The sequence below is a fragment of the Cupressus sempervirens genome, chromosome 1, assembly GCF_028749045.1.
Source record: "Cupressus sempervirens isolate cs-2001-9-10 chromosome 1, ASM2874904v1, whole genome shotgun sequence".
Classification (NCBI taxonomy): Eukaryota; Viridiplantae; Streptophyta; class Pinopsida; order Cupressales; family Cupressaceae; genus Cupressus; species Cupressus sempervirens.
Genome location: NC_143118.1, coordinates 391,664,430 through 391,681,031, shown reverse-complemented (window position 1 = coordinate 391,681,031; position 16,602 = coordinate 391,664,430). Strand labels below are relative to the sequence as shown.

The following is a 16,602-nucleotide window of genomic DNA, read 5'->3' as shown; positions in this document are numbered from 1 at the left end:
TCATGCAGTTTTATTGCACATACATTATAGTTAAAAATAAATATTTATTTTTAAATATTAAAAAATATAATTTATCTGACTTTTTTGTTGGATGAAGCAAGCAGAAAAATAATTTTCGTTTACAATAAATATAAAATATTCTTAACATTATAACAATTGGCAAAAATGGAAAATTTATACAAGGCAATTCTATTCTTGTTGCCTTGGTAGCCATTGTCAGGCTCTCTGGTTTTGGCTTGGCCTGCGAAGGCTCCATTTGGAGTCGTGCCCTCAACGGTTGAATGTTACAGAAGATCACCATAGCCTTTACACAGTGGGGTTATGTCTCCTTGTGTGCAGATCTGCTCAGCCATGATAGATCTGAGGGTTTGAGATGCTACGATTCACTATTTGGGATCCAAAGCCATATAGGTTTTTCCAGGTACAGTGAATTTTAAGGTGGGTTTCTTTTATAAATAGCAGAGATGTGTTGATTGGTGCATGACTCCATATGTTTGGGTTGGATCTCAAGTAATTGCAGTTGAATAAATTGTAATTCGTGCTGACCGTCATGTCATGGGAGTAGATCAAAGAGGGGAAGCTCTAAGAAGCTGGATTCATCCCTTGCTGCCCGGATTTGGGTCCGGGTCTACCCATGTCCGGGTTTTTTGCCGGCCCGATTAGGGCCCTTATTTTGGACTGTGGGTTCACCCGTGTCCTTGTTGGAACAAACCCAGGTGAACCCATGGCAGTAGGGTCCAAAATGTCAAATAAAACAACTTTAAAGAGTGTTTTATTTATTATTTATTTTTATATAACTTTAAAAGGAACTCAATAAAATACATTTCACTCATCTAATCTCTCATGTTGAGAAGGATGATGATATTGCAGCATCTGGGACTATTGGAGCCAGTTTGGGTTCCAATGATGAGAATCTAGATATAGTTGCAGCCAGGGATGAAGCTATTGATCCCTCATTTTTTTGATGATCCATTTGACTCTTGAATGGCATTTGAACTATGATCATTGATAAACTACTAAATACATATCATCTCTCATTATGTTTCAAACTTAAATATTTAACGAACTAGTCTATGTTTTACAATTTAGTAATTCAATGTATGATTTTCTTTACAATCATGAAGATAGAGTAATGAGCTTGTATTTAATGTTTATTGTTGACATTTGGCATTGATCAATAATCAAGCAACAATTATTCATAACGTGAAATGACTCTATTTTGCAACTATACATGTTTCTCTTGTGTGTGTGTGTGTCTTTATATATATATACTTATGCCACCCACAAACTCAAATAAGAATTTTTTTTTTTTGCCCAAACCCATGAACCTGAACCTCGAAATGGAATCGACAGCTTAGGGGAAGCTTGGTGTGGAGGCTAATTGTGGATCCAGCCAGTTCACTTGTTAAACATTGTGTAGTGAAATTATTCAACCCTGTCAGTAGGAAGTGCAACCTTCAGGAAAAAGGCTAGGGCAATAAATTGTGTAATGAAATTGTTCAACCGTATCTGCTAGAATCGCAGCCTTGAGAAAGTTGAGATGCACAATGCAGAGACGCAGCAAGGGCCAGAACAGAGGAAAAAGGCAAGGGCAATAAAAGATAATGACCCGTGTCCTAACGCTTTGTCTTCCCTCTTATTGGAAATGTTAGTTCAAAATTTTGATGCCAAAGTACTCTGTTTATATATATATTCACTATATATGTTTTGTTTTTGTATGCTAAATTACTATGTTGATATATACAGATGATAAACAACAGCTTTTCAGCTATATTGAGCTCGCCCTTAGAATGCACTGAAACAGTTTTCAAATTTTAGGTCATTAATTTCTGTGGAAGCACAATCGAAAATTGAAAGGACCAAGGCACATTCTTTGATATTCTTATTAATCATCAACTACAAATAGGTTTACTCCTGACACAGCCGAGGCTTGATTCTATATGATGTGCAATTGGTTTTTCAGATCCTTTGACTTCGACCATTAAAGGTGCATATGGCTTGGGATTCTCAGGTAACTAAACTTGATCTTCATTTGTTTTGAAAAAAAGAACCTACGCCTAATATTCAGTTGATCTTCTGTTGTTGCTGGAGTGCTCTATCGACTGAGCTACTGGCTTGTTAAGAACAGTTCATCTTTATTTTAGTTATCACTTATTTTTCATATCATCTCGAGCCATTCAATTGAACACTTGGGCTCCTAGCTTAGCCGGGCTTACCTTAAGCCACTACGGAATACTTGAGACTCATAGTTTAGCATGTCTCTGATACCATTAAATTTTCATAGATCAGTTAAAGATCAGAACTTAGAACTTTCATTGCTCCTGAAGTGCTGAAAGGAACTTCTGATCCCTATAGTACCAGCCGCTCTTCAATTCAAATGTGTTTTAAATCCAATGGGAAGTGCTATGTATTATACATAATAGAAGCTTAGCCTCTGGATGTTGCCAATAATTTCAATTTCAATTTCTTATTGAATGTATAGCATGCATTCTTTCTTCGGTTAGTTTCAGGCATTTGTTGTTTTCATCCGGTGACAATGTGCTTTATGTTACAGATTGCGACTGACTGTTGGATTACCTGAAAATCCCATAATGCATTGGGATGTACATTTGCTTATGATATTACGTTCACTTATAGGGGTTTTAATCTTTGGCTTTACCTTGGATGAAACTAATTAACAGAAGTAATCACAGTGTTGCTTTCAGCAACTACGTAACTGGCATAGAGCTCTCTGATTATAGTACAATAATGTAATGAAATACAAGATTTATAACTATAGCACTGATATTCCTTTTGGTCATATGCAGGGAAACTTGTGGCTGCCTTTTCCTCCAATTTCAAAAATTTCAAAACAGTTTTCTTGTGACGAACGAGCATTGCTGGTCAGTTGGAGAGCTTTGTTTCCTATACTGGATATTAAGAATTTCATACCGATTTTTTTTTTTTTATAAGATAGAAGGAATAGGGTGCTCCTCTATAATCTGTAGTGTATCAGATCAACACTCTGATTGGTCTTATATTAGTGGCACACCCTCTAAGAAATTTGATCCCATGATTGTATGCCTACCACTTGAAACTCTCGCCAGTCTGACCGGATCTCTTATTCCATATGATCCATAGTTTTTAAGAGACAAATCTACATCAAATAGAATATGGAGCTCCTAAGTCCTCAGAAGTTTGAAAGCCATAACATTTTATAAATATAAATGTTTTATATTCCTGGATACTTCTACAGGTGCCAGAACTATTTGCCAATTAGGTTTTGTCTAATGAAAGACCTTGGTCTTTTTCTAATAAAAGGCTTCCACTTATAATACAGAGCACTGTCGTGTATCAATTAGCAAGTTCTCATAATGAATTATTTCTTACTTGTTCTGAATTATTTTATTCTTCATGAACTTATTAATTTCCACAATTAAAGAATTAACTATGATATTAGTTTCCACAATTAAAGAATTAGTTATTCTCAGTTTCAGTCTTTGGTTTATTCATTAGTCCATTCAGCTCATTTGCACTCTTGGAATGTATCACACCAAATGATCCATGTAACAAAAATCATAGTTAAAAACATACAGATAGCTGTAGACAGTCATAACAAACTCTCAGCATTTGTTACCATTGCTGGAGGATTAAACCAAAAATGTATACACTAAAGGAGATTGAACCAAAATAGTGTCAGAACGGCAAGAGAGCTGAAGCCATCTCCCCTGAAATTAGTTTCAGAATCAATTATGCTAGCCAGCAAGTGCGAATATATGTTTGGATACTATTTCAGTCATATGGATTCATGGGCATTTGGACAAAGCATAGGAGCATCGTCATGTTTAGCTTTTTTTCAAGTTGAGATTGAATGTGTAATGCCCCGCCAAGAGATCCAAAGAATTTCACTAATTTTGCCAAACAATTTATTTTTATTTTTAAAAACATAAATTATAAACCATACACAACACTTGCGGAAGCAATAGTAACATCCAACTGAAAATAACATAACAGATTACATTCTTTAAAGATCCCTTAACGTTGAATTACTTCTAATCTTAACTTATTCATCTAACATTACATCCTTACAATGAAATAACAATGATGCATCCAATGTTCCTAAACAATATTACAAGTGTCTTTTTGTAATTACTTTAAATTGCTCAATCATCCGCTGTACATGTTACAAGGTATGAAAAGCCTAAAAGAATAATCATCCATGTAAATAAAGTACACCATCATCCAATATTAATCCATGATGCAATTAAAAGTAAATGAAACCACATATTATACATGATACATCGTCACAAAAGATATAGACATCCATCATAAAAAATAACCATATATCACAAACATAACTAACTAAATGCACGGTTCCTCCCAACCGTTAATAGCATCATTAGACCATCATGGATCCTAGCCATCCCTCCGTGCGTAACATTCCAAAGCATCGAAGAGATCATTGGCTATAAACATAGTAGGAATGCCACTCTTAAAACATCCTACTAACATGCAAAGTAACGCATAATATATCATCAACTAACATATGCAAATCATCAATGTAAGGAACATACCAATAAATACATCCATCATAGGGTATCTCATCTATCATAATGATCCAAGACTCCAAAATGGTTGAGTCAAACATGTCACAACATGACATCATCAAAAAATAAATCAACATTTCAGTCCCATCATGGTGACTAGAAAATAATCCAATGATAACTGATCGATGACTCAAAAATGATTAGCTCAAGTGTCTCAGATACATATACATCTCAGCTTCACACATGAAAACTGATGAACAAATACAAACATTTCATAGAGCATACGATCACATAACCATGGTTGGGCTTATAAAGATCGAGACCAAATAAGATCAACATGCCAACACATCTCATAACCCCCGAGCCTCTGGTAACAACCTAGAACTGGTCAACACTAGTCAACCCAAAAACCCAAAACAAGCAGTATAAAGAATACACGATGCAAACACATGTTTTGGTTTTGCTATCTTACATAGTTGAATCAAGTGTAGAGTTTCATTTCTCTGTTTGCAAGTATACTTCAAATGTCTAAGTTTCATCATTTGACCTACAAGTCAACCCAATTGTTCCCCGATAGCATTATCCTAAGAATAACTTAAGAATAAATATTCACTAGACAGATCATCATTGACCTTAATTAAATTGTCCTTTATTTTAACCATGATCCATATTCTAATTGATTAACTCTTCTTTTAAGGTTACTTAAACTTCCAACATAAATCAAAGGATCATTATTCATCAAAATGTAAGAAAGTCAATTACTAGTCTTCGAATAAGAAGATTATGACTTTATTAAAAAGATCAATTAAATCAATCAATTAACATAGGTACACAATCCATGTCCTATTATCATTCTAATAGTCTTCAATTAGAAACTTAATTAAGTGTTACTAAAGTTTGAGTCTTTTAATTTAATCGTTATCATCGTTGACAACCATATAATATTTAAGGTCATAATTCAAGTCATAAGACTTATCAACTTCAATATGGATAATTTACAATCTCGCTACAAGATTTATATCAATTAAATCTCCATTACATAACTTAATTATTAATTAAATCCAATTAGCTCTAGTTAACTGATTTAATTAATAATTTCACAACCAAATTATCAACCCAAAGAATATCAGTTGACTAACAATAGTTTGTACGTCAAAGTCAACTTCAATCCAATACACAAATATTAATATTTTAATAATAATGATATTAACAAGTTATTTTGGAAATCTTATCCATAATGACTACATTCATCTTTCTTAACGATTTCGTATTAATGATAATCATTTTCTAGATAAATCTCTATCGCATTTAATTATATTGACAACTCATTAATTGATTAAAATCAATTATACTTCAAAACTTTAATCACTAAATAATCCCCACCAGATTACATCTAATCGAATTATTTGAAAACTATTTATTATTTATTAATAGTTTGTTAGTCCCAACAAACATTAATAAATAAACTAATCACAACTATAAATAGTCGATCTAGAGAATCTTTACATAAACTTCATTAGTTAATATTTAACTAACTCTTAGTATGATTAAGGTATAACAGTAAGATACCTAATAATTCGAACGTATTAATATTAACATAACAATGTTATAATGATATTATAATGTAGTAATGACCCGTTGTCCAATATCAATAAAATTTGAGTCATTTAATTTAAAATCATCTTTGTAGTATAAAATTACCATCTCTAAATTATTTTATGTTTTAAATATTATTTAATAAATATATCTCTTTCCATCAATTCTATCGTTCCCATTAAAATCTCCATTAATTCATTTAAAACATTCTTATTAGTCATTAGACTAATTAAGTAATTATTAAATTCTAACTATATTGCTTTGTTGAGATTTCAATGACTTGATTAATAACTTAAATACAATTCCATTAATATTATATATATATATATATATATATATAAAAAATAATTAATACTTCATTATGCTAACCAAAATTGAATACAATATTATATATGGATATTAATAACTCCATATATATATAAATATCGAATTTGTTATATATGAGTTTTGTTTTAACAAAACTAATCATTCAAAATGAGTCATATTAAAGTTAAAGGTGGGGAAAAGCACACCCAAAGCTAGCGATTTAATCGCTGCCTAAACGTGCAAGCCGTGCGGCCTGCGGATCGCAGGTACCCTGCGATACGCAAAGTGTACCGCTGCTGACATTAAGGAGGATGGGGGTGCGGTCGGGGTCAAACCCGCCCACTCCAAATTATATATATATATATTTAAAAAAAAACGTTTTCAACAACATTTTCTTTAAGCATTTTGCTATATGCGAATTCGGATTAATTCGACTGTGATTAAATATTCGATATTCCACTAAATAAATAAATATATATATATATATATATATATATGTATGTGTATATATATATATGTATGTGTATATATATATATGTATGTGTATATATATGTATACATATATATATATATATACACATACATACATATATATATATATATATATATATATATACGCAGAGTCTGTGTTACAACATTAATATATACAAATGCGTAAATATATCGCAAATTCAAAAGGTAAATAATCATGTATAGAACATATACTCATTTTTAAAAGACTTCCAAAAAATAAGAATATTTGTTTCTCTAAATTTATCCAATTCTTCTAATAGATTTGCCTATAGTTTTAGAAACCATTTTTCCAAATTTATTTATCAATTTGATTTTGATTCGAACCCAAACCCGATTTAGATCTAATTTCTTCCTTAATTGAATCTAGGGTTTTCTATTGTTTACTTTGCAACCAAATAGAATATCTAGATATCAATTTTCAATTTTAGATTCAATCACAAGAGTATTCAGACACATAGACATGATAAGGATAGGAAGAGAAATAGTGCAAATAGAGTGTGAGATTATCACGAGTGCACCTGGACACTGATGCTAATTCGTCATGCGTCAGAAGTCCATAGCAAACCCCTTCCTTCTCCATCATTCACAATTCCTTCAAGATCCAAGCCAATCGAATCCTCCAAGTGACTAAAAATGCTAGAAGGAGCATAGAAGCATGTAGAAAATATAAGAGCATATGAAGAAAAATATGAGCTTGTAACTTGCAGCTTCCATTCAGCTTCTACTTCCGCTTCCCCAAACACACTAGGAGAGCCTCAATTTAAAGGCCTCTAAGATGCATCTAGAGTGTCTCTAGAGACAACTAGAAGATACGCATGGCAACCAAGCATGAGCCTTCTCCAACCTTCTAGATAAGTCTTAAGGTTGTAGACACCATGTGCTCAATTAAAATGCTAACTCCTAAGTGAAGACAACTTGTGCAAACTTAGAGTGCAAACTCCAGTGTTGTCTACATGACAACTAATGAGAATTTGCCAACTCCTATGTGAGCAAATATGCACATTAATTAATATAATATTTAATTTACTCTTTCCAATTTAATTTATTAATTTATTAAATCTCATGCACAAACTTTAATAATTCCACTTTTCAATCTTAATATATTTATATTTTAATCACATGAAATTTAGAATCTTTTATTAATTAAAAATATATTTTCCACTTTTAAATTTCATTTTCCAAAACTTAATTGCTAAAATATTTATTAGCTTTAATAATAATATTATTTAGTCATTTATTTAAAAATGAACTCTAAATATATTATTATTAAGATAAATATTGTCACATTCCAAATTTAAACTTTTAACTTTTATTTCACATTTAATTATTTTATTTAATTAATTCCTCAATTAATTAAATAAAATAAATATTAAAATACCATATTAATTTTCCATTTAATTAAACCATTAATTAAATCTTTTAATTAGGCTTAATTAATAGAAAATACGTCAAAGACTCATAACGTAAAAATATGAAAATCCATCATAGCCAAAATACATACAAAATCAAACCAAGGGTTTAAATCACGAATTATGTCATCCGACATATTCAGAGGGAACTCAACTTAAATACTTGTCCTAATTTTCCAATTAGAACAAATGGCTTAAAGGGTTGGAATTTGGACTTAAGAATTTATCTCCCCTCTCTTATCATTGAGATAATGTGATAGGGTACGCTCATCCTGGCAATTTAGGGAAGTCGATACCTGGTACCTGCAACCTGCATAAAAACCATGCATGTACAAACACAATATATACTAAACTAAACAGGCAATGGCAGGAAGTGGTGCATCGTGTAAATCTCAACTAGCAGGTGACTACGACTCCCTTCCTTAACCACATCAGACACGCCATACAAAAGCAAACACGCAAAGCAAACATGCACACCATACACATGCAAGTATGGGGTAAGTATCCATAATAAAACACATATGATAATAAATCATTTTACTAATCATCATTATTAACTGAAAGCAGTGTAATGATTATCATACATACATGAAATATAAAGCCTAATGAATCTCATCACATAATAAACTGAATCCATAGCAGAATATCTGATAATCTCAAAACAATGCTGCTAACCATCAACATAAAACTAGTCCTAAAAGAGTTCAACAATGATAACAAAATGCGAACTAGAGGCAGGCACTACAGAATGACTGATTTCTATTACCAAGAATTGATTAATTACAATTTGTATTTGGGGCTTGAAGATTAATGTAAGCTCATTCAGCCATTTATCAAATTCCATTATAAGCGAAAGGTTGTGCTTACTTTCACTTTATTGATCTTTGTGGAAAACCTTTGGCTGAAACAGATTATTGCCCACTTTCAGTGAGTACTTTTTTCTTCTACATCAACTGGTTTAAAAAAATTACACATTGGATATTCATCTTGGCTTCTTTTTATTACTCTATTTTAGTCCACTGATACATAATTTAATGATGCTACTATCCAAAGCACTTCCATGCTCTTCCACTTACACGTCTTGGGTAAGTCTCAAACTTTTGTAGCTTTTAAAAAGTCATAACTAGGACATAACCAGGGAATGGTATCTGTACGATTTTACTTAGTTATTAACTTATATTCCCCTTCTCACATGTTGGCAAAGACAAATCCGAAGGAATATTTGAAAGAGCATGCTCTACACATCACCAACAAATAACACAAAAAGGTTTTCACAATATACTCTATATAGTGATACAAGCTCCAAAACAGAATATTTGTCACATATATAACATTTTTAAGTCTGATAACATTTCACTACTTGCTTATTTCATCTCTCTAGCAAGAAAAATCACCTACCAACAATCCAATGCTGCTGATGATGAAGGGACACAATATAGTCTACATCTTTGAAGGGTGTGGTAGGTTCCTGGATAACCACTACACCACCCAAAAGCAGCTTAACTATTTTTAAAGCAACCATCATAATGAGTGTGTTGAGCAGGATATTCCATGGAGTCCTGCGACAGTAGGTCACCTTACTTCTTTCTGAGGTAACAAGCTGGACAACACTTTCTCCTAAACTTTGTTTACCTCTTATGTTTCTAATTTCTATGATTTAGGTCGTGGATAAAATCTTAACTAAATTGTTCCTTTCTTAATTATATATAGTAATTGAAAATATATTACTTTTGGCAGGAACTTTGATCCATTGCATCTCATTATACATCATTAACAATTTAATTATTAATTTTTAAAAATATATTACTTTTATAAAAAATATATTTAGATAATTGAATGTTTTATAAATAACAAAATTATTTGTAAAACTAATTAATAAAAAATTACAAATTTAATATTCTGTTAAAAATATATACTGTAATTCAAAATTAAAATAAAATAAAATATCTACTTAACATAAAATTGAAAATTAAAGAAAGACTCCACTAAACAAAATATTCTAATAGTCCAAAATAAATAATAAATTGAATACGCTTAGTCTATGTTGCCCTGAATCAAATAATATATTAAATAAGCTCAATTTATGTACAGTCAATCTGCAGAACTCAGTGCTGTTAAAATTAATGAATTGAAAGTTATATATAGATATATATTTTAAACTGCAATGATTTTTCCCTTGCGCAACGATTTTCTGGCAACTAAGGCGCATGCACGCATAACCGTTGAGATAATCAGCGAGTTGGGCTTCACAATCCCTTCTTCTTGCATCTTATAGAAAAGCTCTAAGGCCGCATGAGCATCACCTTTCTGCACATACCCTGCAATCAGAGAAAATTTTAGGGGATGTAATAGTTTACTTTTAGATACTCTCATTTCACCTCATAAGCAATCCACAGTAGACTGTAGTATACGCTAATATTGACAAAAGACAGATACATGAAAAGCCAATAAAAAGAAAACATGGATTTAATATTAGTTTTGACCCTTTATCTAGTGTTCCTTCAGTTGCACAATTACACTCAACCAAAAGAAACTTAAGGGGTGGCTCTAGTGTTGGGTATGTGAAGCTTAATGGTCACGACCAACTTTTTCCCATCTTTTCAATTGTTTGTTGTATTTATTTTTATAAATGTATGTGTATATGTCATGGATGTTGTATTGGTTAAAGATTAATAAGAGATTTCCCTGCTTCAAGAGTACGTAGGTAAGTTTTGCCAAACCACTATAATTTGCTGTATTATGTGTTTGTTCTATTTTGCTATCACTGTCTTAATATGATTATTAAGTTTATCTACTCGATTAAAACATACAATTGGTATCAGAGCTTGATTCAAACCAAAGAGCAAATACGGAGTATGGCGATAGATGCTTTTAGCTTGACTAAAATGAAAGTTGCAGCAAATGTTTGGGTGCTCGACAGAGGGGCCTCATTTGGGTGCTCGACAGAGGGGCCTCATTTCATACTACTCTGCATAGAGAGTTCTTCAGAACATTTTGAAACAGCAATTTTGATAAGGTATTTCTTGCAGAAGATGATGAATTTTCGAATATTGTAGGTAAAAGAAGATGTTTTATTACAGCTAGCCAATAGAAATAGTTGGCCTGGGCAGAGGCAGATATGCTGCCATAGAAAGGTTGGTAACTTCCTTATTCAGTTGTTTTTCTGTATAATGATTATTTTTTGTGATTTTTATCCACTAGCGGAACGTTTAGCTTCTCTTTGCTTCATTTCAATTCAACACCAGTTGGTTACCACGATTGTGATATTTGCAGATTGTAATTGTCCAATATATGTATATTGGAGAATCAATGTTTTATCCTACAGAGTTGCTTACTTGCCTATTTAGTTTCTGACATTAATGGAGATCGAGCATATCTTTGATGAACGATGATTATTTTGGAAGTTCAGCAGGGTGCTTCTCAAAACGTACCGTACCGGAGCAGCAAAATTACCCATATAAAATGAAATATCAGTTTATATGAAACAAGTAAAACAAATTTTAAGAATCAAACGAAATATCAATTCTAGTAAGTTCTGTTGATGGAATGACATGGTTACTAGAACTTGCAGGCAGTTAACGACATGTACAAACATTGCACCATCGAAACTGTAACTGCAATGTGGAAATACTGGACTTAGTAACTGTAATGCTTGAATTTTCAGCTTTCTTTTCTACTATAAATTGTGAAAAAATGTCTTGCCTGCAATCATGGTAGCCCAGCAGACTACATCCCTATCAGGCATTCTGGCAAATAGTCGGTTTGAAAGATCCACCCTCCCGCATTTCGCATAGGCACTCAGCAGCGCACCGCCAACAACAACATTCCCCTGAAACTCATTTCGCACAACATAAGCATGCAGTTCTCTGCACTTATCTGGCTCAGAAAAGGCTGGCAAAACACTGGCAACGGTCACCGAATGCGGCTTCAAACCTCTCCTTACCATATCCCTAAACAAATCCAGCGCCTCCTTCCAACATTCATTCTGAGCATACCCTACAATCATGGAGTTGCACGCTACAAAATCTCGTGAAGACATTTCGTTAAACACTTTGCGCGCATCCTCCAGACTGGAACACTTCGCGTACATATCAACAAGGGCAGTGCTCACAAAGGTATATGATTCATATCCACTCCGAATTATGTTGACGTGAATTTGCCTTCCCAATTGCAGGGTATGCGAGCCTGCACAGGCCTTGAGAAGGGAGGAAAATATATGATGATTCGGCTTTACATTAAACTCATCTTTCTGCATTCGGCAATAGATGTCAATCGCCTCGTCAAACTGTTCAAATTTCACATATCCTTTGATCAACCCAGTCCACAAGTATATGTCTCGACGGCCTATATCTACGCTTTCGAAAACCTTCACAGCCTCTGTGAGGAGGCCGCAGACGGCATACATGTTGACGATTTTGCTTGTAACAACGAGGTCTTCTTGTAGGCCACCAATGAGCACGCGAGCATGAAGTTGTCTCCCATATGCGAGAGACTGTGTCTCTACACAGTATTGCAGAAGAGAAGCACAGTGGTTACAAGCACGACGATAGTCTGTCTTCAAGTTGGGGTTGAAGGGGGAATCCTCCAACGATGGGGAATTTGTTGCAGAGATAGGAGAATTCTTTCGCTTTGGATATGCGATGGAGTGCGTGGCGTGAGTCTGCTGTTGGAGGTTGTGGGCATATCTTGGATATGGAGGAGGAAGGGTTAAAGTGGCTGGTGCCATGATTGCGACTATGAAGAACTTACCCAAGCTTTGGTTTTTATGTTTCACTTCTGTTTTGGACTCTCGCTACAGATTGGTGAAGTTGAATCAGATTGGTGAAGTTGAATAACCTACAAAGAGCCTATTAAGGATCAAGTCTTTTTGAGTACAAGGCTCAAAGACATCATAAGGGATGAGGCCGGAAAATTACTCTGGATGAATTTGGCAGCATGGATGATCCTTAGTCCTTGGCTCTTAATCGAAGAGGTTTTAGGCCCCTGTGGCCTGTAACAAGTACCTCCGTCAAATTTGGTAGCGTGGATGCTCTTTAGTCCTTGGCTCTTAGTCAAAGAGGTTTTAGGCACATGTAGGACTGTATTAGGGACCTAAAACTTGTTTATGGATGACGACCACCAAAAAATTGAAAAAAATTCAAAAAATCCAATTGGTAGTTTGGTTAATTTACTTATGTTTTATGATAAACAATAATTTATTTAGTACTTATTGATTAAGGTTTGTATTATAAACTATTCATATACATGAGTTAATTAGTTTGTTCTGTAATAACATAATTGAATCATAATAATTATATAATTTAATTCATTGTGGAAAATATTTCTTATTTATCTATCAATTATTCTTTTATGTTAATGTTCCAACATAGAACATAGTATTAGTGACTTTTTTATGTTCTAAAGTAGTATTAGTGAAAAATGATAAGGGAAGAGCAAAAGCCATTATAGCTAATAATAATAGCTAATATTGTGTACCCTAAGTTCTTAAACATTAAATCAGATTTTGTTGATTTTTCTAGTTGTCTTCATATGTGACTAACTACTTTTTGTTATTGATCTAGCTTTTAAATAGTGAAGTCAAATATTGTAATATATGTTATGTGTGCAAAGGCCAACAAAATGGTCATTATCAAGTGTGGTTTAAAACATAATTGTTTTTGCCCCATTATCCATTCGCTTTGACAACAAAAGAAGGCACAACTTATCCAATACTTATGCACAAGTGTCCCAATAATTTTGCATTATTTGTAATAATAAAGTCATACAATTAATTTAATTACTAATTGAAAGTGAACATACAATTTTAGTTTGAATATTTTTATTTAAAAAAATAATTTTAATTTTAGTTTCTTTTTATTTTTTATTTATAAGTGTAAATTTTTAATGTGATCAATGATGTTGGTACAACACACACTCTGGCTTCGCCTAATCACAATAGCCCAATGGAGGTTTGAACTTAGGTGTAAACAACCACACTGCCACCACTTAACCAACACCCTAAGTGGGGAGCCCCATTTTTATTTCTTAACTTATTTGATATTTATTATTGGATTATTGTAATACACACTCTTGAATGATCTTTAAATTTTTTTAAATATAAATTCAAATATAAGATGTAATGCCCCCCTCCCCCACAAAAAAAATCTCTAAACATAGGGTTAAATATACAGTATTTTTTTTAAAACACACATATAATATCATCTTCATAAATGCATCATCAAAGCATAAAAGGGTGATTATAAAAAGAAACATTCCACATTTGTTACTTGATCATTACAAGTGGAATATTTAAAGTTCTTCTAGGGGTTCCATGACAACCCCATACACTAACAAAAATAGGCATTCATATTCTTGGAAACCAATTAAGATTTTGCACAACATCCACGAGCCTCAAGGAATAGCAACAAACCATCATCCACGATCACTAATTGAGGAGACAAAGCCCATCCTTGACATAGCCCAACATTAGGTTCATTTTATAACTAGTTTGAAAAGTAAGCTAATAAATATCAAATAGAATAAAAAAATAGCATATGAGTACATAAAAAGGATCTCAAGAATGCAAGGAAACCAAATCCAAAGTCTATTTCTACATAAACCCTCAAAAACAATAGATTTTTACAAATGTATAGGAGTAGAACAATATAATTATGGAGTTTTTGTAATTCATTGAGTAGAGAAAAAACACATGCACTAGTGTGCAAGTATAAATGTGCAAAATTGGAGCCAAATTATATATGTGTCATAACATGTAGAGAATGCATAAAATAAGGGATGAATGTGCAAAAAACAACAAATATATGTGTAGAATTTTATTTTCTTTTATAGGTAATGGGTCCAAACCTAGATTAATTATTATCATTTGTTGAAATTAATTATTATTATGTGTTAAGCTCAAGTAGACTCAAACCCAAGACCTCCCACATAAGAGGCTCATTGTAGTCTTTGGTCTAAATATATGCATATAAAAGTGCAAGTTTTCTAACATTGACTCCAATGAATGGCCTAAATAAGTATAACTCAAAATTACAGAGTAACATATATGTGGAATCAATGACATACTTGATTTACTCAATATAATGAGCATATTCATATAAATGACATAATCACTAAAACATAAATGCAAAATGATAGAATTTAGCACATGTGGTTGGTACTCTAGCACTAGAAGTACTCTTTGACCTCTATATTGGTTTCCAACAATGACAAAGTCATGGTGTTAATACATTCAAGGTCCTAGATTACTCTTTTTTTTGGGGGTGGGGAGGGGGATCAGTAATCAACTAACTTCAAACTTTCATCACAACTTCACAAAATTGATTAACCAAAATTGAATCTAATATATGATTAGCAAAGTTGGCATGTGACAATATATGATATGTGGACTTAGATTTGTGTAGTAAAATAGGTGTGGACATTATGTCTATTTTTATTGGATTTTATGTTGTATTCGAGATACATTACAATTTGTTTACTGAAGACTAGTAGGAGAGTAGTATGTAGAGGATAATGAAAAAAATACTTGACCTAGCATTTTTACTAGATATCTTATTGGAAAGTTAGGATTAGTGTTGGAAAGCTAAGGATATGATAAGAGACTTGTTCACATGTATATGTATGAGATTGGAAAGCATTTGGATTATTCTAGAAATTTTGTTGTTGTGTAACATGTGGTATCTTTTGTTGGCAGTCGACTATGTCGAGGAAACATATTATTTATCATTGTAAAAAGTAATGTCTCTATTGTAAAATGTGGGAATCATATTGTAATATTTGTAATAATGTTGATGGAGGTGTATATGCCTTAGTTTGGACCTATGTAACTAAATGTGTATTAGGGAACCTCTAACAAGTTGACCAAATTAATTATTTGTAAATGGCATAAAGGAAAGTTGTTTTCCTTGGTTGGACATTAGTAGAGCATGTATGATGTCTATGGATGCAAGATTATGTGTTTGGTGATCATAGAAGAGCAATGGAAATGTTGGATAATTGAGGTGAGATCTAAAGGAATTATTTTGGCAAGTTGCAAATCAGTCAATTCATGATTTTGGGTATGTTATCCTAAAGGTTTAACTTTCACATTTGCTTGAGCATTTAGGCAACATGTATATTTGTTTCCTTTCATCCTTTAACAAGGTCAGAACCTTATAACAAGAGCTCAAGCTATCCTAATAGGGATCTATCCTTTAACAAGAAAAATTATACTGAGTACATTATATTTGACTCCTAACTATTAGAAAGTCCACCAA

The 16,602-nt window shown here is 32.6% G+C and overlaps 1 protein-coding gene across 1 annotated transcript; it reads right to left on the bottom strand.

The window, feature by feature from the left end:
* Window positions 1–10,394: 10,394 nt before the first annotated feature.
* Window positions 10,395–13,344, bottom strand: LOC149577935 (pentatricopeptide repeat-containing protein At1g11290, chloroplastic-like). Its single transcript, XM_089826701.1, has 2 exons — window positions 12,053–13,344; window positions 10,395–10,668 (listed from the first exon to the last, which is right to left on the bottom strand). Exons 1-2 carry the CDS (start codon window positions 13,074–13,076, stop codon window positions 10,505–10,507), a joined length of 1,188 nt encoding a protein of 395 aa, XP_089682827.1. The 5' UTR covers window positions 13,077–13,344; the 3' UTR covers window positions 10,395–10,504.
* Window positions 13,345–16,602: the final 3,258 nt, after the last annotated feature.